The sequence below is a fragment of the Syngnathus leptorhynchus genome, chromosome 4 (genome assembly GCF_054491065.1).
Source record: "Syngnathus leptorhynchus isolate UIUO chromosome 4, UIUO_Slep, whole genome shotgun sequence".
Classification (NCBI taxonomy): Eukaryota; Metazoa; Chordata; class Actinopteri; order Syngnathiformes; family Syngnathidae; genus Syngnathus; species Syngnathus leptorhynchus.
The window spans coordinates 18902228-18927884 of NC_141198.1; the positions used below are offsets into that span (position 1 = coordinate 18902228).

The following is a 25657-nucleotide window of genomic DNA, read 5'->3' on the forward strand; positions in this document are numbered from 1 at the left end:
GCTTCCGACTTTCTGTCGGGCGGATGTGCGAGTCGAGCGAGTTATTACATAGCACACTGTGTGCACAATTAATTATTTGGCAAAAGTTGAATGCTTATTGGTTTGAAGCATATCAAGTGAAGTTTATTTGTGTAATGTGCGGCCTAAGGAGGTCAACGCCCTGTATCAATTATCATGTAGTGATCAGGCAGCGTCTTTTCCTCAGGCAACATGGGCCGGAAAAGAGATTGAAGTGACTCTGAAAAGTCCCAAATTGTGAAAAGTCTTTCAGAGCGATGCAGCACTCTTGAAATTGCCAAGATATTGCGGCGTGATCACCGAAGCATCCGACGTTTTGTTGCATACAGTCAACAGGGTCGCAAGAAACGTGTTGAGAAGAAAAGAGGTCAATTAAGTGCCAAAGATTTGAGAAAAGTCAAACGTGAAGCCACCAGGACCCCGTTATCCTCCAGTTCTGTCATATTCCAGAACTGTAACCTACCTGAAGTGTCCAGAGGTGTTCTATGCTCAGAGACATGGCCAAGGTATGAAAAGCTGAAACCCGACCACCGCTACGTACTCCCAGGTCACTTTACGTAATTCTAGACTTGATGGAGTTATCACGTTCATTTTTGTTGCACCTCCTTATAGGCCAGTGGTGGGCCACGCCTAAAACACTCCCGGGAATCCTAAAGCAGCTCAGAAGATGAGCAGAGACGCTGCCCAAGCCAAGTACGGTAGACTCTTGATACTCTCTCCTTTTGCCTTTGCGCTTTTCTTCTAGCCGGAGTGAGCAAGGCACCCAATGATGAAGAAGTCCCCGGTGAGCGATAACTGCAAATAAGTTCGGGAGAGCCGGCGATCGGGTGCAATTTCAACCGATAATGCGCATTGAGATTTACACTACAGCCCAAATCTAGAGTTCATTTGAGTGTTATCCTAGAATTTCACCTGAAAAGTCCGAACTTTTCGTGAGTCATCTATAACAACCGTCATAAACCCTCCTCATCACTTTCTCATATTTCAGCTCTTGTTGAGAACTTGGCATCAAAAAAGGAAGCCAACTAACATAACCTGACAAATGCAAACTCCTGCTTGTCCCCAGCAACTTGGAGGTTTTGAGCTCAAACGAGCAAAAGCGACCCTTCCCGTCCCCCGTCCCTTCCCGTCCCTTCCCGTCCCTTCCCGTCCCATCCCGTCCCATCCCGTCCTGTACGACACAGCTCTGTCTCATTCTACAAGTAAAGCATTTCATTCAGCAGTTGTTTGCACGCCTGCTCTGCCGTGCCCACATACGCAACACGTCCTAGTGGAACGAATGGCGTAAGAAAGGTGACATTTCATCTCAATTTGGGTGATTTGATCATTTTACAAATGTTGTCATCCAACGGGGGAGGTTTTAAACGGTGGTGGACGGTGACGAATAAGAAAATACGTTTCTTGACACTCATCGTTTAATCAGATTCAAAGTGGAGGTTTCGTAGCACGGAAGGAAAAAAAAAAACGATTTCGACCTTCGCAATCAAGTCAAAGATCACGAAACCACAAGAAGGAAAATGTGAACTCAACCCAAACGCGCCTATTTAAAGGACGCTACTTTGTAATATCCATTCAAAAATAAATATCCAGTTCCCTCTGCAAAATGAGTTGCAGCCTACAGTTGACTGCACTAAAGATGAAAAGTATCAGCCAGCCAACTGACAACACATCTCATCAATAGCATTCCAATGCTAGCAGACATTTAGGTCACTTTATGGCCCTTGCATGACATGAACCACACTTGAACAACCATTGACCAATATGGTCAAATACTACCTTGAATTGATAATGCACGTTACAGGAAGAAATGTCACGATATGCTCGTGACACTCCCATCCCTGATGTCACCGTGAATGAAAATAAAAAAACTATGAGCGCAGGCAGCCCTGCGAGAAATGCGAGTCGCTCTTCACCACGTGTAACCGCTTCTTTAACATGCAGGAAGTTGTTGCGTGCATGAGGAAGTCTTCATATGTCATTTGCCAGCAAATGGCTCTTGCCCACTGAATGACTTATGAGAATGGAAATTCCTTGGGTTATTTATTTATTTATTTATTTATTTTTGCCAAAGAGTCACTTAAATGTCACATCACTGGCGTCACTGTCTATTTGGGTGAAATTCTTCCAAATCTTACCACATGGCTCTAAAAGCTAGTTGAGGATCGGACTAAGCATGTTGGGTCAAGATTTTGATCCTAGACCTACACTTATTGATGAGTTTGTTACCAATAAATAGGTTATGAATGAATATATGACTATATATTATTATTTGATTGTATTTATTCCCAATTTATATACAGCACATACGCAGTTTCAGGCTTTAGCTTATGTTTTGTGGAGACGCCTGCCTCTAAAAGAGATTAAAAAAAAAAACCTTCATGGTGCATTTAGCTGTATATCAATCAAGGGCAACCCCCCCCCCCAAACACCCCCACTTCTTATCCGATTCAAAATCACCCCGCATGTTCTCCTTCGTCATACTTGTAGAAGTGCACCGTCGAGCGAGTGATGCTTTGTCTTGCTACGTTGCGTCCCTCCCTCAGTTTCGATCTGTCCCTCCCACACAGGGATGCAAAAAATGTTGCTGATGCTTCTTTATGTTCAAGAGTATAAAAATGAGTCTTTGGGCTCATTCGGTGTGTATGATCGATCGATCGACCGACCGACCGACCGACCGGCAGCAACTGCACTTTTGTTCTTCGTTTATTTTCAGCGTTTTCATCAGAATGGTAAGTGAAGGACATTGGATGCTTGTTTACAAATACTAGATGGCTCTTTTGAATTGCTAACATTTGTCCTCTGATCTCTCAGATATCAATGCGGCGGATATTTGGGCTTCTGCTCATCAGCCTTATGGGAGTGAATGGACTCAATTACTTCCCCAAATCATGTACGTATGTTCTTACATTTGAAGTACTTTTGTCTTTTCTTTGTCCCTGTATTGCTGCTGTTACAAGTTACCATATGAAGGTCGATTTTTCGCCTAACCATCGACATCCATTCAAATGCTTTTTTTTTTTTTTTTTCAAACGACTGCTAAGTATTCATGATGTGTTTTCCACCCAAACAAACAAACAAACAAACGAAAAAATGTATTCAATGATCCAAATCCACACTGCTTTTTTTTTATTCCTAATGCTTTTGTCATCTTTGCCTTCCTTTTCTTCTGTCCATGCAGTTGTGACGGCAAAGACAAACGCCTTGGTCACAATAGCGTGCGGCGTAACACTCAAGGGAGATGAAGTCACGTGGACTTTTAAAGGTGTGGACCTGGATAAAAATGACCAAGGTGAGGTGCAGAAGGCTGGTGCCAATCTACTGGTCAAGGAGGTAGGCAAGCCCTTGCTGGGAGAGTACACTTGCTGGAAAGGAGGGGAGAGCGCGTCCACTTATCTCCTGCAGGAGGTGGAGGAGGAGGGGGAACTCGGTGAGATGATCCTTGTCTGGCCCTGTTCAAAAATCCACTCCTATTCGACATGTCCTTGTACCTATTGATTTTTAAACCATTTGTCTTACAGATGCTTTCTTCACCTGCCGCGCCAAGTCCTACAACTGCGCTTTTAGCTGTACGGTGGACAAAAAGTACAAAGTTGTACGCCTCGGACTGGGCCCGCATTGGTAAACAAACAAACAAACAAACAAACAAAGAAACAAAACGTAATTTGGACGTTTCGTTTCCTCAATTGCTAACTGATCAGAGACCTGACTGTTTTCCCAGCAGAACGCGGAGGGAGGGGAAAAACATTGCTGCTCTCTCGTAGCTTTCACACGTTTCTTTTTGCTTTCTCTCCACACCACAGCCGCGAAGGAGGCGACTCGTGCAGCTGGGTCAACAGTACCGTCGAGCAACAAGACGGCCGACTCCTCTTTGAGCTGCGCCACTCGCTCTCACCCTACTCCGAGGAGAGCACCAGGCTGGAAGTCACGGCCGAAGCCATCGTAAACGACTCCCTGCTCAGGAGGACCAAGACATTTTATCTCCGAGATATCAGTGAGTCCTTGTAACGGATGAATGCAGCTTTTTTATTTTTTACGGTACAAAATATGGATTGCCATTAGGAATGCGTTTTACACGGAGCATATGTGAATAGTATAGTCGTATTATCAACATTAGTAATATAAGCATTCGTATCGTAAACGATTGATTCCATAAGAAAGCATTGCTGTGAGAGAGAGAGAGAGAGAGAGAGAGAGAGAGAGAGAGAGAGAGAGAGAGAGAGAGAGTGTCGTAAAACATAAAGATGCTGAATGGGAAACTTGCCACTTGTGTTTTGCCCAGTTCAACCAGACAGTCCTGAAATCGTTAAATGTCAAGAAGTGGATCACAGCTTAAGCGTGAGCGTCCGTCCCCCATCCAGCTGGTCCACCCCTCACAGTTTCTTCGGCCTGGAGCACGAGGTGGAATATGAGCGCAAAGATGACGGAAAGGTGCAAGACGTGGAACGACTTCTTCCACAAAGCAAATGTTTGTCGTTATGATGTGCTCTGGAATGTTTCTCTTCACTGACCTCGGTGGCGTTTGTCTGGCTTACGTCAGATGGGACGCTCCACGCTCTCCTCGGTACCCCAGAAGATCAGCAGGTTGCGGGTTCACTCCCGGGACGAGCTGGTGCGGTCAGCCTGGAGCCAGTGGACTGAATGGACAAATGTAGCCTGCTGACCACAGCGTCTGCTGCCTTTCTTTCCATCTCTTACAACATATGTCAGAAAGTCCGTGAGACCTTAGAAGTTTGACGGAACGTTCAACGCTGACATTCTGACGCTAAACTATTTATGTATTTATATATTTATTGTTTGTTTGTTTCTTTGAACCCAAGGAACCTTCTGCTCCTTCAGTTCCTTCAATAAATGTTTTGCTCACTTTCCCCCTTTCTTCTGCATTCATTGAGGTCAGTTTACTTGACCCAGCCATTGGCTCACTAGTTTTCTGTCTCAAAGTCAGCTCTGTTGTCCATTTCTTCACATGGCGAGACGCACAAAGAGGTGGAAATTGCCTTACCTACCACCCACTACCCCACGGTGACGAGACATCTCGCAAAACAGCACGAAACACTACAAACCAGAAGGCACGTACAATGAAGAAACAAGAGCGGTAGAAAGAACGAGAGAAAGAAAGAAAGAACGAGAGAAAGAAAGAAAGAACGAGAGAAAGAAAGAAAGAAAGAAAGAAAGAAAGAAAGAAAGAAAGAAAGAAAGAAAGAAAGAAAGAAAGAAAGAAAGAAAGAAAGAAAGAAAGAAAGAAAGAAAGAAAGAAAGAAAGAAAGAAGAGCAAAAATGGAGCAAGTGTGCATACAGCTCTGTTTCTGTTCATTTGAGGTTTTGGCCTTTATAGTAGCCACAACAAGTATTTGTGGTCATTGACTACGATTTTTTTGCAACGTGATCCAAAATTTGAGCATCACATACACCAACCACCATGTGAGTGAAGTGGGGGGGAGTGATTCTAAATGTTGAGATTCAAGATGAGTTTTTATTGGCCAGGTTGGAGCGTGCCAAACAAGGAATTTGACTTGGGTACGTCACAGCCTCTGTTCAACATTTAGCTAATGGCATATGTGCGTGCACTTTTTGTCATTTACTCAACCGGATGGATGCATTTTCAAAATACAAAATCGCTCAAAGCTGCTGTCACCCACGTCTCGTGCCCAGACGCTCGCGCGTTGTTTTCAAAATTTCAGTTTTTGTTTCTAGGAGCAAAATGGACGCGTTGGAAAGACAGCAATGTATATTTGACTCCACAGATGAGTTCTAGACACACGAAGCTTTCGGGCAGATTGTAACAACACCTCTTCCTATGAAAGCCATTGAAGACGTCACTTGGAGATGACGTCACCGAACCTCATGCGAGTAAATGATGCACAAATTACGTTTTGCACGCTCAAGTTCTTGACGAACTCAAACACTGAACAATTGGAAAGAGTGAAATCGAATGCGCTCACGAGAATAGACAAGAGTGCCTGCCATTGGTCCGTCCAGAAATATTGAGTAGCCAGCCCGTTATTATGAAAAGAAAAGAAAAGAAAAGAAAAGCACAGCGCAGCACCGTCTCGCGTCGTCGAGATCCTGCTCCTTTTTTTTTGGGACTCACACCTTTGAAGTGAAATCGATTCTTCTGAAAGGGAAAGACGTGGAAGGTGAAAATAACTTTGGAATGTTTGAGCCCTGCCCTGCCCTGCCCTGCCCTGCCCTGCGCTGCCCTTACCTGGCCCTGCGCCTGGGGCACAGGCACAGCCGCCTCCAGACCGTCCTCCACACGGCTCCTCTCAGGGCCGGGCTCCCCCAAATGTACAGCGCCGGGGTGACGAGCGCGTTGAGGCGCGCCATGATGGCAAACAGGTTGGTGGCCTCGTTGCGGAAGCGGACCCCGCTCCGGGTGAGCTGCCTGACGATGATGTTCACGAAGGAGGGGCACCAGAGGGCCAGAAAGCAGATGACCACGAAAACGATGATGCGCAGCGACTCCCTCTTGTTGTCCCGCTCGGCGCTGGGCGGCTCTCGGGACAGGTGGTTGCGGGTGATGGTGTACAACTTGACCGTCATCAGCACCTTCGGCAGTGGGAGCGAGGAAGCGAGTACCGAGACTCGTGTTACTCGAGCGAGACACTTAGCGCAATCAAAAAAAATATTCAAGGTAAAAGGTTCGAACGCTGCTCGGTCTATACGTACTTGCCTTTTCCTTGGATATCATAATACATTTGATTTGTAAATAGCAGGCAGGATTCAAAGAAAAGAAAAGAAAGCCAGCCAGCCAAAGAGAGGAGGCAAAGCACTACTTTGACCCGACTGAAGCAAATCTGACCTTGACCAACACGATGATCTGCAGCGTCATGACCCCGAAGGCGTTGATCTGGGCCGCCTTGGAAATGGGCACCATGTTCTGCACGGTGAGGATGGAGTAGGTGTAGATCCAGCAGAAGGCGCACACGCCGATCACCAGCGAGCGGCTGACGTAGCGGTCGTAGAAGAACGGGTGACAGACGGCCAGGTAGCGGTCAAACTGGGCAAACAAGAAGGTCAGCACGTTGACGCCGAGGAAGGAGGGGAGGATGTAGAAGGTTCCGTTCCGAGACGGGTATCCCTCCTGGACGTCGAACAGGCCCAAGTAGTAGACGGAGAAGCCCGTCAGCGTGTCGCTGACGCTGGTGTTGAGCATGAAAACAAAGCGGTTCTGGATGCGCAGCGGGCGGCTGGAAGCGATGCCCACGGCCACCGAGCCGGCCGCCGAGACCGCGCTGGTGGCAAACAGGATGTGGAAGATGAACACCAAGAAGTCGCCTACGGAGTCAAAATCCACCGACAGAGGGACGGTGCAGTTCAGGGGCATCCTCGTGCCCCCATTGCCCACAATAGAACACCTCGGAGCTTCTACCGCCCCTTTTAAAGGCAAAATGCGGGGGGGGGGGTTGGAACACACCGTCCATCTTCTTCTATTGTGGGTGAAGTCAAGCGCAAGTAATCATATGTGACGAGGCCTTCCAAAGGAGTCTCGACGGGATCTACGATTGTGTCTCCAGTGTCGCTGGTGCTCGTCGACTCCTCTCAACGTCATTTTGGTAACAGAGGTGTCAAAGTCGATTTCCCTTGGAACTCTTTACACCAAGCCCGAGTTGGAATATCTCTTCAAGTGCCTCCCACCATCATGACCAACCAATATTGAATCACACGAGCGTACGTAGGTTTTCATCAAGAAGGAGGCAGAGTTGTAGTAGATTGGGTTGTACTGCTTATACTTTCAACCCATTCCAACTGGGTTGTTTCTTACCTACACAAGTGGGCAGCAGGAACTCTCAAACCCACATTGAAGGTTTGCCAACAAAAAAGTGGCTATTTGTCATCGGACAGGCACGACTTCGCAGGTCTGGGTTCAGCAGTAGCAGTTCAATTAGCGGCCAACAGATGGCAGTACAGTGCTTTGGCACAACGCCATCCATCCACCCATCCACCCATCCGATCCACCCATCCACCATCCATCCATCCATCCACCCATCCACCCATCCTATCTACCCATCCATCCACCCATCCTATCCAGCCATCCACCCATCCATCCATCCATCCTCGAGTAAGATGCTGCTGACCAGAGAAACGTTGATCTGAAATGATGACTCCATTTGAACTCCTCATAAGAATGTATGTTCCACGGGACTTTGAGCAATTATCTTGAATAAAAACCAGCCACGATACACTTGCAATTCGTGCTTTTCACAAGGGTTTGTTTGACACTAAGTGTGCGTGTGAGTGTGTGTGTGTGTGTGTCTGGGGGCCAAGAGGAGGAGCCAATAAATAAGGCCGTTTCCGCACATCTGGTGCCCACTTTCTGACCTCCATTCCAACAATTCTGCTTGATTTAGCTCTCACTCGTCTGACCTAAGAGGTCACAAAGTTATCACCCAGAAAGTGAAAAGTCAGAAAATGCTTATGCTGCACGTTTCGGTGGCTTTGAAAAGAGTCATGTACAAAAACATTCGGCGTCAATAAAGAAATGTGCTTTCCTCGTGCCAAGCAAGAAAAGCTGCCAATTAAACAAGGCAAATCAGAAAAGACTTTCAGTCACCCTTGCTTTTGTGACATTTTTTGGCTTACTTAAGTGCGTGGGCAGCCGCCTCCCATCTTTGCATTTTGCAGGTAGCGCTGCCAGCCAGCGAGCGAGCCAGCCAGCGAGCGAGCCAGCGAGCGACCGGGGAGGGGCGGCGAGGCGAGGCGAGGGGAGGGGCGGGGCGAGGGGAGGGGAGGGGAGGCGAGGGGAGGGGAGGGGAGGCGAGGGGAGGGGCGGCCTGGCGTTCGAACTCCGAACCCTCCCACAGTGGGCTGAGCCGTGTCTCTCCTCTCCTGTCCTGTCCTCTCCTCTCCTCTCTCCTCTCTCCTCTCTCCTCTCTGCTGCTCCTGCAGCGCTCCGCTCCGCTCCGCTCCGCTCCGGGCTGGTTCCTATTCAAATGTGGGTCAGGGGTGAGGAAGCGTAACGTCATAAGCTTGCAACATGGCGTCCCGAAGGCTGTGACATGAGCAAGAGGATGGTAAAGAACGCTTGAGAACCACCCTACCGATGTAAGAAGGTAATTTGCAACGATTCTTTTTCCGTCTCAACGTGTTTTGATGTGTTTGTGAAACGGCTGCTTTTGTGGCTGGCGTGTTTCTTGCCTTGACTGGGTGGGTGGGTATACGGTGTTGCTCGAGCGTTTTTTCCACGCCGTGCCAACAAGAAAAAAAAAAGGGGGGGGGGGGGGGACTACGCTTGTGCCGATTGTGTCTTATTGCTGCAGGCTTTCTTAACGCCGAAAACCAGATCCAACTATTTCTGATCCCCCTTACAATGATTGATAATGAAAGCAGCAAGAATGTCTTTGCAAATGCTGCACGGTGCGCTACCAAGCGATGCCCCCCTCCGGGCCAGTGTGAACCAAATCACCGACAGACAGACAGACAGACAGACTGGCAAAACATTGCATCTCATTTCCTTGCTTTTATGACACGATACGCTCCCAACATTGTCTTCATTTACGATCGTCGTTTGCAATGTGCTCTTCGGCTCCTGCCATTCTTTCTCCCTGTTGATGGCGAAACGGTGCGGGTTCTACTCAAGTGACGCATTTAAGATAATGCTCAGCAATCGATACTGAATGCGCGCGTTGTTTATATTCAGGTTAATCCACCTTTTTGTGCCGCGTAGGGCCAATGAAAGCGATTTAGTTGCAGCGACTGGCCATGAGAGTCACGCAGCACTGCGTGCGTGCGTGCACGGACGGACGGACAGACGGACGGACGGACGCATGCAAACGCTCATCGAGCACATCTGTGTTTTGCTCCCCAAACAGCGGCGCGAGTAGCTCTATATTGAATTGAAACTCCCAAAAAGCAATGAGTTGAGCCATTCCCCCTCACAGGTGGGAAGGCACTTTGAATTCTCAGGTGATTAGTGTTGCGGAAAGTACCAAGGGGCATAGAGATAATAAGGCATAGGAATGTCAGTAATGCAGGTTCACTTGACTGGCTCCTTTTTTTTTTGTGTGTTACCGACTTGTTTTTAGCTGCTTTTTTTATGCCTCTCTTAAGTGCATTTTCCAGAGTGGCAAGCTTGACGCCACATGCAAGTTGTTGCTATTCACAGCTTGGTCGATGGCACATGGCAGCCACTCAGGCAGGCAGCCACGCAGGCAGGCAGTCACGCAGGCAGGCAGCCACGCAGCCACGCAGCCAGGCAGGCAGCCACGCAGGCAGGCTCCCTTCCTTCCTTCCCTGTGACTTGAAACCGCTATGAAGCATGTTTGTGGTGGATTTTTAGTTAGCTACCAGTGCACCGCACCACACCGCCATTGTATTTCAAGGCCATTTGATGTCATCGAGGCTTTATTTCCATGCGTTGTACAGAAAATGTGTCCATTTGGCATTGCACATCAAACGAGTGTTCTAATTTACCACCAGCCCAAATGAATACTTGTCCGAGTCATTTCAACCTTTTGGTAAAACAAGATAGTTTACTTGATTGAGATCACCATGAGCTGGCTAAGGAAGAAACAAAAAGTTCAAGAAACAACTATTTTTCCCAAGCGTGTCTGTATTTTTGGGATGAAACAGTAAAGTACCGAGACAGTGGCTAGCTACACTTCGTCATCATCATCATCGGTTTAAAGTCCGCTTTCCAGGCGCCGCCGGGTCGGACTGGATTCTCGATATGGGAACGGTCCGTGGCCATCTCGCGGTTGATGTCGAGCGGCTAGCTACACTTGTTCATCCGAATAAATGTGTCCTTGTCAACGTAGCCAATGATGCTCTTAACGTGGCTTTTAGCTATTTGTTCCATATTGGTTCGACAACCATGAATCAACTGACTTGAATAGAAGAAAGGTCAAAGAAATCTATTGGCAGTGATGTTACTGCAGTTTCTTTGCACCAAAAACATAAAAGCTGTAAAAGACACACAACACGAGGTATTCTTGTTAGCTAATTTGATATGGCCCAAGACTGCATTAACAGTCCAATGGGATTACGTGTCAAATCATTTCTTCAAAAAGTATCTATGACCTACGTAGTCCGATGGGATGAAGTGTAAAGTCATTTCTTCTCAAAGTATTCCGTAATTGCAGTCCTCGGCCGCTTGTCGTATCCAGCGGCCCTTCACAGTTTGAGTCTGAGGCTATTTTAGTGTGCTGTTCGAGGCGTGACGAGGCAAAAGAATGGACAACCATTTGTGTATAGCATCTGAATTAGAGAAGGCTTGTCAAGTTGTCGCTTGGGGAGGGAGGGAGGGAGGGAGGGAAGAGTTCTCTCTCACTTTGCCTCCAGCATTTGCAACATTAACAGTTAGTTATTCTTTGGCTTTATTTGCAAAGACGGCAGGCACCTCATTCAAAGGATTGGGCATACCGCCAGGTGCTGCTTGGATGCACGACTCATGCGTTGCATTTAATCCGAGTCAGATGCTTAAATCGACGTGGCGCGGCGAGGGTCTACATTACGACAACAACAACAAAATACTTGATTCCCCCCCACCCCCCCAAAAAAAGCTGTAGCTGTGCTATTTATGCCCCCCACCCTTTTGGCAACCTGTCATTTTACAAGCACGGACAAAACATCAGCCCGGTGCAGCTGTGAAATAGTCAGCAGATGTACTTTCAGCGCGGATTTGAGGTTATTGCCCGAGTCAACTGATCAGTGTGACAAGCTTAACTGATCACTACAAAGTTTGGCCTGGAGGTTCATTTGAGGCCTGTGTGTGCGCCTCATGATCCATCCTCTTGATGCACACACAGTGAGTGCCCTGTGTACATTGCCATCAGCACGGAGGCAGCAATGCAATGCAATGCAATGCATCGCATGGCATCGCATCCACAAAGACTTCAAGACCCGACTGGCCCTTGCGTCCATACAAGACATGGGCACTTTGATTTCTTCAGTGTCCAGTGCCAGGTTGTTCTCGCTCTTCTTTGGAATGTATTTGTGATAGATAGCCAGAAGGTTGGGATGTGTTTAAAAGGCGTGGTAGCTGTGTTTAAGGGGGGGGGGTATAGCTTCGGGTCACGTGGGCGTGCTGCTTCTTTTTTTCGACGGGGATGTCTGGTCAGCCTTATCTCACCAACAATGTTCATTCTTCCAAGAACAGAGTCCCTTTATCTTACCAATCATATGTTCACTGGCTGGTTGATTGCTTTACTTCCTGGCACGCACGCGCGCACGCACGCACGCACACCAGCCATCATGAGCACATTCTCCCGTGGCACCATTGAGAGCGGCCGGCAACAGCTTCATACTCCATCCAGGCAGGCTGTTGGGATCCTGAACTCTCTCTCACCGCCCTGGGTCCTGGCCTGGCCCGCCTTTCTTGCACTACTCTGGCGCTGTATTGGGACTGTCTGTCTGTCTGTCTGTCTGCTGTATGCACACTTGCTCCGTTTTTGCTCCTCTCATTTCTATCGCTCGCTCTCGTTTGTTCATTGTATGTGCCTTCTCGTTTGTACTTTGTCTCGTCACTGTGGGATAGTGGGTGGTAAGGCAATTTCCACCTCGGAAATACTTCATGATGGGCTCCTGCCAGGTATGATTTTACAGAAATGCATCAAACAGTTGAGAGAACCTTGCTCAGGGAACTTGGACTTTCCCTTTTTTGGTTCAACAAATAGCAGCTCTACAAGCAGGTTGAATACATTGTAGATGTCAGTTTTCTTTTTGTCTCGTATCAAAGTGTTCCATTGGGTGCTACGGTGGTATGGCGTGATCATTTTGCGACCTGAACGTGTGCAGCTAATCCACGTTCCCAAAGATGAGATGTCGGAAATGAAAACGGTCCCCGCTATGTGTTAATGATTCTCTCCAACATGCCTCCGAGTCACAAAAATATTGTGGCTTGATGAATGAAGTCTTGTGTCCTCCAATGTAAAAGTAACGGCGTGTCTTCAGTCACCCGCGAAGCCTTCCTGTGTCTGTAAAGCCCTTTTTGTTACTTTTTTCATGCAGCATATGAATTGTGGCCAGTGGCAACAGGCATTGGATTCAATCAATTGAAACTTGTATGCAAGGGAGTCGTCAGTGTGTCTAAATGTGCGCCACGAGTTCCCTTCCTTTCTTTTCTTCCTTTTTGTATTTGACTTGATATCTATCCTTTATTGAAGAATGACTTTTGAAGGTGTGTGTGTGCCGTTTACAAAGTACTACATAGGCAAAAAGAAAGGTTTGCTCCTTGTCTGCATGTGAGCAAACCTGTTTAGAATCATGTGCCCCCCCCCTTCCCTTCCCTGCCCTGCCCTGCCTCAAGGTTGAGTGGACTTGCAGATGAGCTTTGTGTGTGAGACGGAGCCTTCCCTCATCTTCCTGCCACATATGGGCCACCACGCGTGCATTGTGCCCCCTCCCTCTTCTTTTCATTCCCTTGCACCCTGGGCAGGACTTGTTTGTCTGCAACACTTTTGACCCTAGCGGCGGTGGAGCGACTTTGGCCGGCCAGGGGTAGGATCGCCAACAATGGTATGGCAGTCCAGTCAGTCTTCCTCCCAGAGATAGGTGACAAATGGGCGCTAAGCCTTTCCTAACATATTTCTGCCCGACACTGATCCTAATTGTGTTTGGCGATGAACAAAACAAATACTTTGTCCGCTTGCTTATTTCAGACAATGGATGTGCACTCCAAAGCAATGCTTAAATGTGTGAATTTGTGCCCGACGCAGTACGTCAGGTGTAAGAAGCGAGAGGATGTCGGCCGACCGCTCAGTTGCTGTCTTTAATCTCCTTAAACTAAGAGCTAAACCTTGCTAATTGGCGCACGTCGTTCATCTCATCTGGGCCGGGCCGGGCCGGGCCGGGCCTCTGCTTGTCGTCAGCCATGTTGAAATAGCTCAGAGGTGCTTGCTCACTGTTTGTATTTCAAACTGTCTTTGTACCATCCCCCTAACCTAACCTAACCTAACCTAACGTAACCCTTCCCCCAACTGACTCTGCCCACCAGCGATAGATACTCTCTGGGCGTGCACTGTGTCCATGCCCGGGGTCTGTTGGCTACCTTTTTGTCTCATCAGCCCACATTCCACGTTTCTGCTCACTGTTTTTTGCTAAAATAAACCCATCCTAAAGTTGAGTGTGTTGTTCTTTCTTTCTCTCTCTCGTTCTTTCTTTCTCTCGTTCTTTCTTTCTTTCTCTCGTTCTTTCTTTCTTTCTTTCTTTTTGTGTTAGATGTAAGCAGCTGACCTTTGGCGGTAGTCGGGTGTGTTTTGTTATTGCGCCACGGGGCTTTGTCTCACCTCTGCCTTTTGGCCAGGCTCCCGGTCCTCTGTTCTGGAGATTAGCTTCCTCCGTGGACTTGCCCGTATGAAGTTTGCTGCTGTGCTCTCCCTTAATCCTCCTTGGGAGGAATAGAAATGGGATGCCGCGCCAGAAAGCAAAACACTAACACGTGTTACGTCGGTTTTGTTTTCAGGACGATTGAGAGCCTGAACCTTTTTACAGCCACTCAAGAAAAAAATAAATAAAAATGTCCTCGACGCTTGCCAAGTATATATTATATGTACGTAGAGACCAAATGAAGTCAAACCCGAATCTCTGCTATAGCTGTTCATCTTTCTTCTCTTGACACCCGATCTATTTTGTTTTCCAATCACGTCTGTCAAGTCGGAGAGCACGGAAGTCAAGGTTGAGGCGAAGCAGCGGGGTGCGTGAGGGTTTTTAGCGCCGAGCTGCCCCTCTATCACGAAGTCACGGGCTGTTTTGGAAAAGGTCAAAACTGCAGGCAAGGTAAACTGATCCCCTGGTCGCTCGGGGCTGGAAGGCCAATGTCTACCCCTGCCTGGTCACTGCCCTGGCTTCACTTGGTATGTGTGTCTGTGTTTGGTCAGAGCACGTCTTGTTTCTCAAGGGTCAATAATTCCTTTAGCTATCTTGACATCTCTCAGCTTCTCATCGTGGCTTTTAGCGGAGGGATTGGAATGAACCCTGCTGGGAACCCACCGGCAATTATGCAACCGTATTGTATATTGTGGCTATTCATCTCGTGCTCTTTCACTTAATGCGTGATGATCTGGATTTGGAGATAGGTCTATTTGTAATTGCAACCCCCACCCACCCCAGCAGCCTGTTGGGCATCTCCAAAGGAAGAGCAAGCAGCGAGGCCTGCACGTGTCCCACCCTGGCTGCATATAGATCAGGCGTAATCCATTAGCGGCTCCTCGCAATCCAGCTGGCAGAGTAGCACCAGAGGGGCCGGGGGGGAGCTGCTAGCCGCCTGCCATGTGGGTGATGAGATTGGGCCGAGGATGAGAAAACCAGGGGGGGGGTGAAGGAGATTTCTCTCTCCTGGCTCCCTTTTTATGTCCGTTTGCTGGAAAGGCTCGTCCACAGAGGTGTAAGCAAGATGCGGCTTCCCCGCATGACGGAAACATGTCCGTTTTTCCTCGATTATCAACCGTGGAGGTCGGCCGCATTTGATGTATTTTCACCCTTGGCTCCGCGTTTGGGAGTTTTGACTCTCCCTGGCAAGATGAGAGATTGGGGGGGGACCAAGACCACGAGTTCCAAGTGTCAAAGCAGAGAAGGCCTGGACCTAGACCTGGTTGGCGTCGAATGATCACTCGAGCTGATTTCAATCAGCCAGCCAGCTCCAGTTAAGCATTCCCGCTAAAGTGGAGTTTTGTTCCAACGGAGCTTTTGTGTTGTGTGTCGGTACGGGATTGGAAGACATTTGAGTTCTTGTGGAGTCAAGAGCTCCTTAAGAAGACTGTGATGCAGTTTGTCTTGCTCGACTCTGCCTAAGAGGCCAGTTTGAGCTTAAAACGGGGAGTTCACTCTTTTGGCTAAGACCTGGATTATTATTGCTGTTGTTGCAAAATGATGTCATTTTGGTGCGTTCAGAAACCATTGGAGCTGTACTGTTTTGTTGTTTTTACACCCACTGAACTGGGACTTGGCACTTTGGAAATCTGCCGTTCAGCAGGCACTCTTCTGATCTTTGGTAACGCAGTGTTCCGAGAGGCGTCCGTATTACCACCGCAGCACATTGAAACATTTCTTAGAAGCCTTCTGATCTGGATTCACTTGCCAATGATGTGGTTAGTTATTTCCTCAATGTAGAGTGACAAGGAAATGAGGTGTTAATTACCGTGGGGGAAAAAAAGTTGCAAGACTGGCTTAACGTCTTAGCGGTGGCACACACCGCCGTGCTTCCCGTTTGTCTTGGATTGTATTTTCTATATTGAGATTTGCATTTGGCGGCTCAGGCCCACGCGAGAAAGTGAGTGAGCACGGCTGTCCTAGTTGTATGAATGAGGAAGGGCCTCTGTGAAGGATCGGGTGGTGGCGTTCTTGTCTTTGAGCCGCACCCCCTTCTGCCGTGTAGTTTTACCTGCTCAAGTGTCACCTAATCCCCGGCGTGCCACCGAGCGAGACAATGGGGCAGAGCTGACATTACCACGACCTAATGGAGAATATAGGACGAGAGGAGGGCATCCCACTGAAACTGGAGTTCTCACGGCCCGCCGGGAGAGGGAAGAGAAAGCCAGATGAGGCACCTTTTTAGGAAACCAGTCACTTTAGCCTTTCGTTTTCCCCACCCACCCTTTGGCCTTTGTGCCAGAACATTGGCAAAATGTACAATCACAATTTGATCTACGCGGGGTTTCAATTTGTTTTAAATGCAAGCTGAGAAGGGGGGGGGAGAGAGAGAGAGAGAGAGAGAGAGATTCCTCTTTCCACGCTGACGTGATAATGATGTGGTGGCACATTTGAGAGCTTCAAGCTTAGATGGATGTGCTCGCAGCAATGGTGCTTTTTATTGTTGCTTCAAAGGCGCAAGCTGAGATTTGATTGCTGTTTCCACTTGTCGGATTGCACAAATCGTGCTTTTATGGGACCTGAGCCAAAAAAAAACTGTGTGAATCCAGGCTCAATAAGCTCTGTGAGAGAGAGGCATGGAACCGGAAGAGCAAAATGTAACATGGTCAAGAAACCTTCTAGTCAGCCCAAACTCATCACCTTTTTATTTCTCGGTCTTTCCAGCTTCAGGTGGCGTTGGTGTAGGAAGCGAGCGAGCGAGCGACACGGAAAGAAGGAAGGAAGGAAGGAAGGAAGGTGGAAATGGAACTGCCAAATCATGCCAAACAACTGCTGCTGCAACTCAACCAACAGAGAGCCAAAGGCTTCCTGTGCGATGTCATCATCGTGGTGGAGAACGCGCTCTTCCGCGCCCACAAGAACATCCTGGCGGCGAGCAGCATCTACTTCAAGTCTTTGGTCCTCCACGACAACCTCATTAACCTGGACACGGAGATGGTCAACCCTTCCGTGTTCAGGCAAGTTCTGGATTTCATCTACACCGGTAAGCTGCTCTCCTCGTCGGAGCAGGGCAGCGAGCAGAATTTCGGCGCCCTGTTAACTGCGGCCAGCTACCTCCAGCTCCACGACCTCGCCGCCCTGTGCAGAAAGAAGCTCAAGCGCAGCGGCGGGAAAGCCCTGCCCGGCAAGCCTTCCACTCCCAGCCCCCTCAGCCGCCTACGCCTCAACAACCAGCGCCTTTCCTCTTCCACGCCCGCCGGGGCCAACAACCACTATCAGCCCAGCCCTTCGGAGGCCGAGCAGCCGCTGCCGCTGCCGGACGAAGGCCTTCGGGACAAGCTCTCCGACGACGAAATGTATATCGCCGGCGGCGGGAGGAACGGCGGCGGCGGCAACGGAAGCAGTAACGGTAACCTCAGCAGCGGAGGGAGCGCCGACGAGCCCGATCTCGGGCTGGACCTGACCAAAAAGAGCCCTCCCTCGGCAGGCGCGGCGGCGCTCACCGACGCCCTGAGCCCCCACAGCAACTCCCAAGAATCCCCTCAATCTGCCTCAGTATCCACAACCAACAGTGCCTCCCTGGACGACTCTTCCGCCACCCTCCACAACGCCGACGTCTGCAGCTCGGACGCCGCCGCCGCCGCCGAGCTCAACTGCGCTTCGAAAGGCGACGGCGGCCAGCGCGCCGACGGCGGCCAGCGCGCCGACGGCGGCCAGCAGGACGGAGCCCCGCCCCAGAAGAAGTATCGGCAGGGCGGGCGCAAAAACGAATGGCCCAAAAAGGAGGCGTCGGGGTTGAAGTCTGACGATCACGACAGGCCTCTGCTCAACGGCGTGATAGTGGGGCCCAAAGACGGCGGCCGAGCCGCCGACCAAAGCCTCCGCCGCAAAGACGAGGAGGAGGAGGGAGGAGAAAACGGCCAGGACCACAGCGAGGAGAGCGGACAGAGCGACGGAGAGAGCGCCGGAGCGGGCGGGGCCCACCGCAACGCCAACTACGTGTACCGGCAGGAAGGTTTCGAGCCGGCCTTCGGGGACAACCTCTACGTGTGCATCCCCTGCGGCAAAGGCTTCCCCAGCTCGGAGCAACTCAACGCTCACGTGGAAAGGCACACCGAGGACGAGCTCTACGTCAAAGAGGAAGCGGGGGCCTCGGTGAAAGAGGAAGACGAGGAGGAGGCCGAGGACCTGTCGGCCCCCGTGGGGCCCTCCCGCTTTGGCGCCGAAGCCCGCCCTTTCAAGTGCACCGTTTGCAATAAGAGCTACAAGGACCCGGCCACCTTGCGGCAACACGAGAAGAGCCACTGGCTGACCCGGCCCTTCCCGTGCAACATCTGCGGCAAAATGTTCACCCAGAGGGGCACCATGACGCGCCACATGCGCAGCCACCTGGGCCTCAAGCCCTTCGCCTGCGAGGAGTGCGGCATGCGCTTCACCCGCCAGTACCGGCTGACCGAGCACATGCGCGTGCACTCGGGCGAGAAGCCCTACGAATGCCAGCTGTGCGGCGGCAAGTTCACGCAACAGCGCAACCTCATCAGTCACCTGAGAATGCACACCTCGCCCTCCTAGAAAAAGATACGCAGCAAGCCAAAGAACTCTGGGAAGAAATAGCGAGCGAAAGAAACGCAGCACACTTTTGGATTGCGCTCGCTTTACCGCGCCTGGCCCGGCCCGCCCCGCCCTGGCCCGGGTGAGGGTGGTTGCCATCTTGCCATGCTGGGCGCTTTGACCATTGTCACCGTGGCTTTCAAGTGACATACGCTCGCTCACCTCTCAGGACTTATGGAGGGACAGTTTACTCTTTTCTCTCTGTCTCTCTCTCTGTCTCTCTCTCTCTCTCTCGCTGTCTCTCTCTCTCTCTCTCTCTCTCTCTCTCAACCCAAAGTCATAAAGCCGTGGCGTCATACATAGCTTTGTGACTTGTGCTCTTTCAAGGGCGAAAAATGTGAATGTGAGTACCAATGTAATGTCCACTCCCAAAGGCAGCGTGTCTTGTCCTCTCTTGTCCTTTGGAAAAGCTTTTCAGCGGTTGTCAGCTGTCCCCTCTGCTCTCTGGCGCTATTCTGACCAAATAGATTCAAAGAACCCAACACTGGCAATAATAAGCATTTTTTTGGTAACCGACAGCTTTACAGCCTTTTATTATTTATTTTTTTCGTAGCGCTGGGAGGAGGGGGCATCTCGACGCAAGACGAAGGGGGGGGTGACTGGACTGGCTTCGGGACTGATGGAAGGTTGAAGTTTAGTTCTCTTGATGGCTATTGAACATTTTTCCCCTGTTGCCGGCTAGTGCAAACCCGGTTGGGAAAGAGGACAGCCCAGCCCCCCCCCTTTGAGGTACTTGTTTTACTTAAAGAACTTATAATGTTTCCGAAAATGTTTAAACTGGAAGGTCTTGGGTTTTTCTTGTGGATTGGGAGGGAGGGGTCTGTTTTTAAAGGGGGCTAATAAGAAGAGGGTGTTTTACACTGACCAATCCGTTCAGTGGGTACGTTTATTTTGTCTGTATAGCTTTCCTCCCCTTGAGAGAGAAAAAAAAAAGAAGAAGTCTATTTATATGGGCTTGTGACCGACCTCGCTACCTCTGATGACGAACTCTATATGTGGATGAGTTGAAAGTTCCAATGTAATTAATTGTAAAAAGTGTGTCGATGATCTCCACCTGATGCTTTAACCTGCCCATCTCTCAACACAGTTTTCCATTCTCCTTAGCGGCGGTGGCTTCAGAATGGAATATAGCTTTCTGGGTTGCCCCGCTCAGGGTGGCGCCGCCTCAAAATGTACTGTAGCGTTTTGCCAAGGCAAGTCATGATGGTTAGTTGTTGGGTTGGGTTTTTTTTTTGGGGGGGGGGGGGTAGGTGTAGTGTGTTCCAAAGATCTTGTGAATGTGGAGGACAGAGCTAACTAACAAACATTGCTAGATGAGTTCAAACCAAAGCTTTTTCAAATAAAAAAGATGTACTTAAGATATATAGCATACTAAATTATTTGACTTTTGATTTCCTTTATTTTTGTTCCTGTATCATACAAATTTATGAATGATATTGTTAGTCCATGTCAAGAAATTCATTCTTGACATGGACTTTTGGCCAATGACTCTGAGACGGACGGAGAAAGGTTGTTGTGGTGGTTTGCAAAGGAAAGCTTGTGCTGATTGGTGGGCCGGTGAACTTCATTACTGTTTTTTTGGGTTGTTGTCTATATGTCCAGAGTCCTTATCACTTTATATTCCCCAACTTTAAAAACAGGACTTGATGATATGTTCTGTTCAGACCAAAAAAAAAAAAAATCTAGGACTTATAATCAGAAATTTAATGTGAAGTTCAAGTTGCTTGTTGTTGGTTTTTTTTTTTTGTTAGTTTCGAGCCAGACTTGTGAAAACTTGTAACAAGAAGGGAGAAGCAGAGATGCACTGGACAGCTCCTCCTCAAAGGTCTCCTGCAAAGATCCTTTGTTGTTGTCTCTGACTGTGTTCAACTGTGTCACATCATTTATTTTTTTCTAAGTTATTCAAACTTCCCGATGCATTACCTCATAAGCCAGCACGTGCTTAAAATTGGGCCGCCGTTATTATGTATTGGGCGGGCGCCACTTGTAGTCACCAAAGCCTGTCCAGTGTATCCACTTGTATCACTTTCACTGTGGACCTTCACTACAAGTTTTTGATATAGGAATTCCTAATTTTCTTATTTTTATTGTTGGGTTAACTGTCTGCTTGAATTTATTTTGTTCTTCTTCTTCTTGGTTTCTTTGTTGCCCTCATGGTCTGTGAATTTATCATGGAAGGATGCGGCCACAGTTACATCCTGGAGTCCTGCATTAGTTACTCATGTTGCCGGTTATGCAATTACTAGTTGGCTAGTCATTGCACGGTTGGTGCATGCCCCCCCCAAAACATGCATCCATCCTCTGGCGTAAGACGGAGTCCACGGTGCATTGCCTTCTCGTACCTGTCAGCACTTGACGGGGTGCAGCTCGATGTATGTCATGCAAAGGATGTTTTTTGTGTTTCGTTTTTTGGTACAAGATATCCAGCCATTGCTGCAAAAAAAGAAGAAAAAAAAAGACTTTGTAGCTGCGTTTGAATGCTTGTTGTGGGACATTGCGAAACTCCAAACTGTGACAATACTACTACTAATACTTCTATTACTACTAGAGCTACGACTAGAACTACTACTATACAATTACTTCAGGGACATTTGTAAGACAAAGTATTGTATCAATTTCTCTGTATTTTAATGATGGGGTGGGGAGAAGAAAGCAAAACACTAGTTTCATACATAAAACAAAAGGGTGGGGGTGGGGGGGGTGATTTCAACTAACACAAAGAGCCTTGACAAAAGGTGAGGCAGCTCAAACACGTCTACATTTTAGTCGATAATGCACTATGTTCATGAATAGTTGCAAAGTTGTACAAAGACCTTCAAGACAAAAAAAAAAAAAAGCTCATACCCAAAATCTACAAACTATTTTTTAAACCAAAGCACATTTGAATGACTATGGAACCATGTGTGGCTCGAGGAAAGGAAAAGAAAAGAGAGAGAGAGAGAGAAACATATGTATTTATCTCATTGTTTACAAACTTTTTCCAGTTTTTACAGACCTCAAGTCGAGGCCCGGCCAGTCAGAGTTGTTTTCTGTTTGTTTTGCTTCTTTCTCTCACTTCACTGCTGCCAAAACAAAAGCGTGGGCTTAGGCTGCTGCATATTCAATGAGAGGGAGGAGCATGTTTGCTTTTTCGATGCAGCCAGCTGGCTTTTGGGGTGACCCCGTGCTCCCCTCCCTCATGCCCTCTGGCCTGTCTGGGGGGTGATGTGTTTATTGTTTAGCGGGGCTGCGTGTGGTGCATATCCGTGTTTGCCCACATCCGTGTTTGCCCACACGCACTTGACGACCGACTGGCGCTCGCTCTTCAGTCGTGGGAGGGGCCGGGGCGAGGTCGCACGCTTTAAAAAAATAAAAATAAAAAAAATGATGATAATCACATCAGGTTGTTGGTAGCTTTTGATTTTTGTCCTATGCATGTACACGAGAATAATCTGCTAGTCTTAACTGTGAATGTTTTTTCTCCTTGCTTTGATTCTTGTTTTATTTGATTTTTTATTTTTCCAAAAGCTGCCCGTGTTGTATGGGTCAAAGCAGCACACACACCTCTGGCTGGCTGAGCCTCCTTACAAAGTTGGTGCAAACACTTATTGACGGTGTTTAGTTTTTGTTTTTTTAATCAAATGTCTATTGTCAGTGATGAATGTATTTATTTGCGCTCCTGCCCTCAACCCTGCAAAGAATATTTGCTCAACGTGTGAGACTGGGGTGGAGGCAGGACCCGCTATTTTCTTTTCTTTATTTTTTTCTTGAATGTTTTTGGAGGATTTCAAGCTGAGAATCAAAAAATGCGACACAACAGCCATTTATTGCATTCCGTGATCTTTTCTAGGATTATGATTTATTTTTTTTTCTCTTCTTTTTTTCATGGATGGTCAATATTCAATTTGTCACCCACACCTGAATGTCTATCAAGTTTTGATTTGATGTCTTTTTCTACGGGTGTTTTCTTTTTCTGTTGTCACAGAAAGCCTCGTTAGCTGCGACCACTGTATTATTCTTATTTTTTTGAACTGGCTCCTCCTGGGTGTTGCCTTGCATCTGCTATTAAATGACCCACCAAACCATAAGCAACGCCATACACATCATCCACTTTCTTTTTACTTGCTGAGAATATTTTTCTCATTTTAAACCACTCCCCACACCTGCGCCTTTAACATCTTAGTTTTTTTGTTTTTTTTTTAATGATTATTATTCTGACAGAACCGTAGGGTGAGATAGCTTTACTAAGTGCACTTTGTCTGTTTTTCAAAAGCTCTGGCTCGGCCCGGGGTGCTTTCATATCACAGACAGTTCCCTCCCTCACTCTAGCGGTACCTCATCTCTTACTCGTGTTTGGTGGAAATAGCTTTTTTTTATGCAGTGTTCCCAAAGCTTTAAGAGAAATACACGTGATAAGGAAAACTGGACCTCAAAGTTTGCTTGTTAGGCCCCTTTTCCCACGACACGTTACCCGCGGCTATTATCGTTTTGGTAGCCGGTCAGCTAACGGGTTTAGTCCGTCGAAGCAAAACAGAGGACACCGTCTGCCTGCGTTATTTGAGATGCATTCCAAAATGGCAGCGATTAGCCCGAGGGTGTTAGCTCACACTTTGTTAGCTTAGCTGGCATACTAGCTTTTGGCATTCAGACTAAAGCAAAGGCAGTCTGAAGAGTAACGGAAAGCTCGTCTTAAGCTTTATGGCTCATACGCCCACTTTTTTTTGAACTCCGCCATATCTGCCAGTGCATTTTACATGTCAGTATTTTCTGTACCTCCGTTGACTCCACACCAAAATACCTCTTTGATTGTTTCCGCAAATGTGCTCTTGTACTCTATGACTTAGGTTATTTTTCCGTCCACCCCTGCCCAAAATTCCAGTTTCCAGAAAGCCACGACTAGCCGCTAAAACCTGTTTGCGAAACTAGCCGTTGAGTTGCTTTTGGTTTGTTTTCTTGGGACAAAGTGCTCAATAATGTAGTATCAGGTTCTGCGGGCTGAGAAACTGTGTCATGTACACGTAGGGCCTTTCTTGATCAATAATGAAGCATCAAAAGCTTTCCCGCTGTCCACGTCAAAGTGCGCACAACTGGGCTTCCTGCCCGTGCAAACGCAGACACGTAAGGTCTAGACTTGCCAGATGACACGCAACGCACACCTCAGTATTTAAGGTGGTTTCCTGCGCGGCGGCTTTGTGGGCAGCACCCAGGTGGGGCGGGCTCTCCCTTTGTGTCCGAGAGCTCTCGTATTCAGGTCGCCGCCGCCGCCGTGCATTGCCAAGGGGCTCGCAAAAACTCAAGTGTCATACATAAAGTGTAATACAGCTGACCTCAGCATTCATAACCTTGCAGTCTTAATGTACAGCATTGAGGCAAATAAACTGTTCTTTTACAATCTTTTCATTAAAAGCTTGATTGAAAACCAAACCTGTTGCTTGTTGACTGATCCCCATCTTTTGCCTGGCAATGAAGTTCCTAAAAATGCTCGTTTGGCGTCGTCATAACGCTGCCTGCCGGCCGATTACGGTGGTGGCACTATTCGATTTTTCTTTCACAATTCATAAATGCTAACAACTTCAAATATGTGAAGCAAACTCGACATACTTTGAAAAGGTAACAGAGCGCCAGCCAGATTGTTTTCATGACCCTTGTTTCATTCATGATCTCCTCCAACCTTCTTGATTGAGGGCAGAACCAGCTGAGGCCTTCTTTCCCTTCCTCCACCTCTCTCTCTCTCTCTCTCTCTCTCTCTCTCTCTCTCCCCCCAGTGTCCTTCTTATGCCCGCCGAGGAATGCCGAGCCCGACGGTAAACACGTTTGCAAAAACACATGCTCACGCCCTACTCAGGTATGTAAATGAAGCCTTTTTACCATTTATTTATTCATTTTTTTTTGTCTGCCTTTTGGGACACAACACTGAACAATTTATATTTTTTTATTCTAAACCTCTCACCTCATGACCCAATTATTTCATTGATATTCATGTTGAATTATTTTCATGTTGTTAAACATTAAATGAATTTACAATCGTGTATAGTTATTCAAAACCTTTGGTTTATTTCAATAAAGCTGTTCAATAAAGTTAATATTAAGGACAACCATAATAATTGAGTTTGCCGTGGTGCGATTGCTATTGATTTAACACTTTTGTTGTTGTTGTTGTTGTTTTATCGCTGTGGTGAGCATTTCATTGATTTGAGTAGGTTCATGATATCAGCCTTGGCCATTAAGGTCATGGCTTTTGGGGGAGAGATGGCACAGCTATTTAGTAATGCTCTCTGCCCAGAGAGGTGTCACATGCTAAATGACCCCGAAGGAAACACAATAGTGCGGGTGGCGTTTGCCCTACCCTAGCCAGCCCTGCCCCCACCCTCGTCAACGCCAAGTCAGTCCATTCGAGGGCTGGGTGGGGACGCATGCCGGAGACAAAGTAGCCTTCAGAGTAACCCCCTCTTGCTTTTCTTATCCCAGTCTGCCTTGTGAGCATGAGTGGAATTCGTCAGGCTCTCTGCCCAGGTGGGTCCAGACTTGCCTCTGCTTGTCTCGCTATCATCTGAGGAATGTGGATGAGGGATGCCTGGCCTGGCCTGGCCTGAACTGGCCTGGCCAGAGATGGACAACGTCTGCTCGGAAAGGGTACGCACGCGCGCGCACACGCAATTTGGAGGGGGCCCACACCCGTGGTTATCTCCCATGCCAGATGACCTCCTCCTTTGTGCTGATATTGGGCAGACGGATTGTGGCCTTGTCTTTTTCACTGGCTTTGACATGCTGAGTTTGTTTCATCTGCTTGAGAATTGCAATACAT

The 25657-nt window shown here is 48.0% G+C and overlaps 3 protein-coding genes across 5 annotated transcripts; 2 read left to right on the top strand and 1 right to left on the bottom strand.

Annotated features, from left to right (window-relative positions):
* Window positions 1-112: 112 nt before the first annotated feature.
* On the top strand, window positions 113-4830 carry il12b2 (interleukin 12B 2). 2 transcript variants are annotated; one of them, XM_085908923.1, is made up of 9 exons: window positions 113-524; window positions 631-711; window positions 2625-2747; window positions 2830-2908; window positions 3197-3445; window positions 3537-3636; window positions 3819-4009; window positions 4298-4446; window positions 4556-4830. In XM_085908923.1, exons 3-9 carry the CDS (start codon window positions 2634-2636, stop codon window positions 4676-4678), a joined length of 1005 nt encoding a protein of 334 aa, XP_085765049.1. In that variant the 5' UTR covers window positions 113-524; window positions 631-711; window positions 2625-2633; the 3' UTR covers window positions 4679-4830. The 2 variants fall into 2 exon arrangements, with proteins under 2 accessions (XP_085765049.1, XP_085765048.1); XM_085908922.1 differs by lacking the exons at window positions 113-524; window positions 631-711 and having other exon boundaries at window positions 1179-2747.
* Window positions 4831-6216: 1386 nt separating this feature from the next.
* LOC147058705 (uncharacterized) lies at window positions 6217-7342 on the bottom strand. Its single transcript, XM_085908951.1, has 2 exons — window positions 6818-7342; window positions 6217-6564 (listed from the first exon to the last, which is right to left on the bottom strand). The coding sequence occupies exons 1-2, from the start codon at window positions 7340-7342 to the stop codon at window positions 6217-6219; spliced, it is 873 nt and encodes a 290-aa protein (XP_085765077.1).
* A 1539-nt stretch (window positions 7343-8881) lies between these two features.
* On the top strand, window positions 8882-22940 carry hic2 (hypermethylated in cancer 2). Of its 2 annotated transcripts, none has more exons than XM_085908884.1 (2): window positions 8882-9068; window positions 16987-22940. In XM_085908884.1, the coding sequence occupies exon 2, from the start codon at window positions 17065-17067 to the stop codon at window positions 18832-18834; it is 1770 nt and encodes a 589-aa protein (XP_085765010.1). In that variant the 5' UTR covers window positions 8882-9068; window positions 16987-17064; the 3' UTR covers window positions 18835-22940. The 2 variants fall into 2 exon arrangements, with proteins under 2 accessions (XP_085765010.1, XP_085765011.1); XM_085908885.1 differs by having other exon boundaries at window positions 8882-9060.
* The last annotated feature ends 2717 nt before the right edge of the window (window positions 22941-25657 follow it).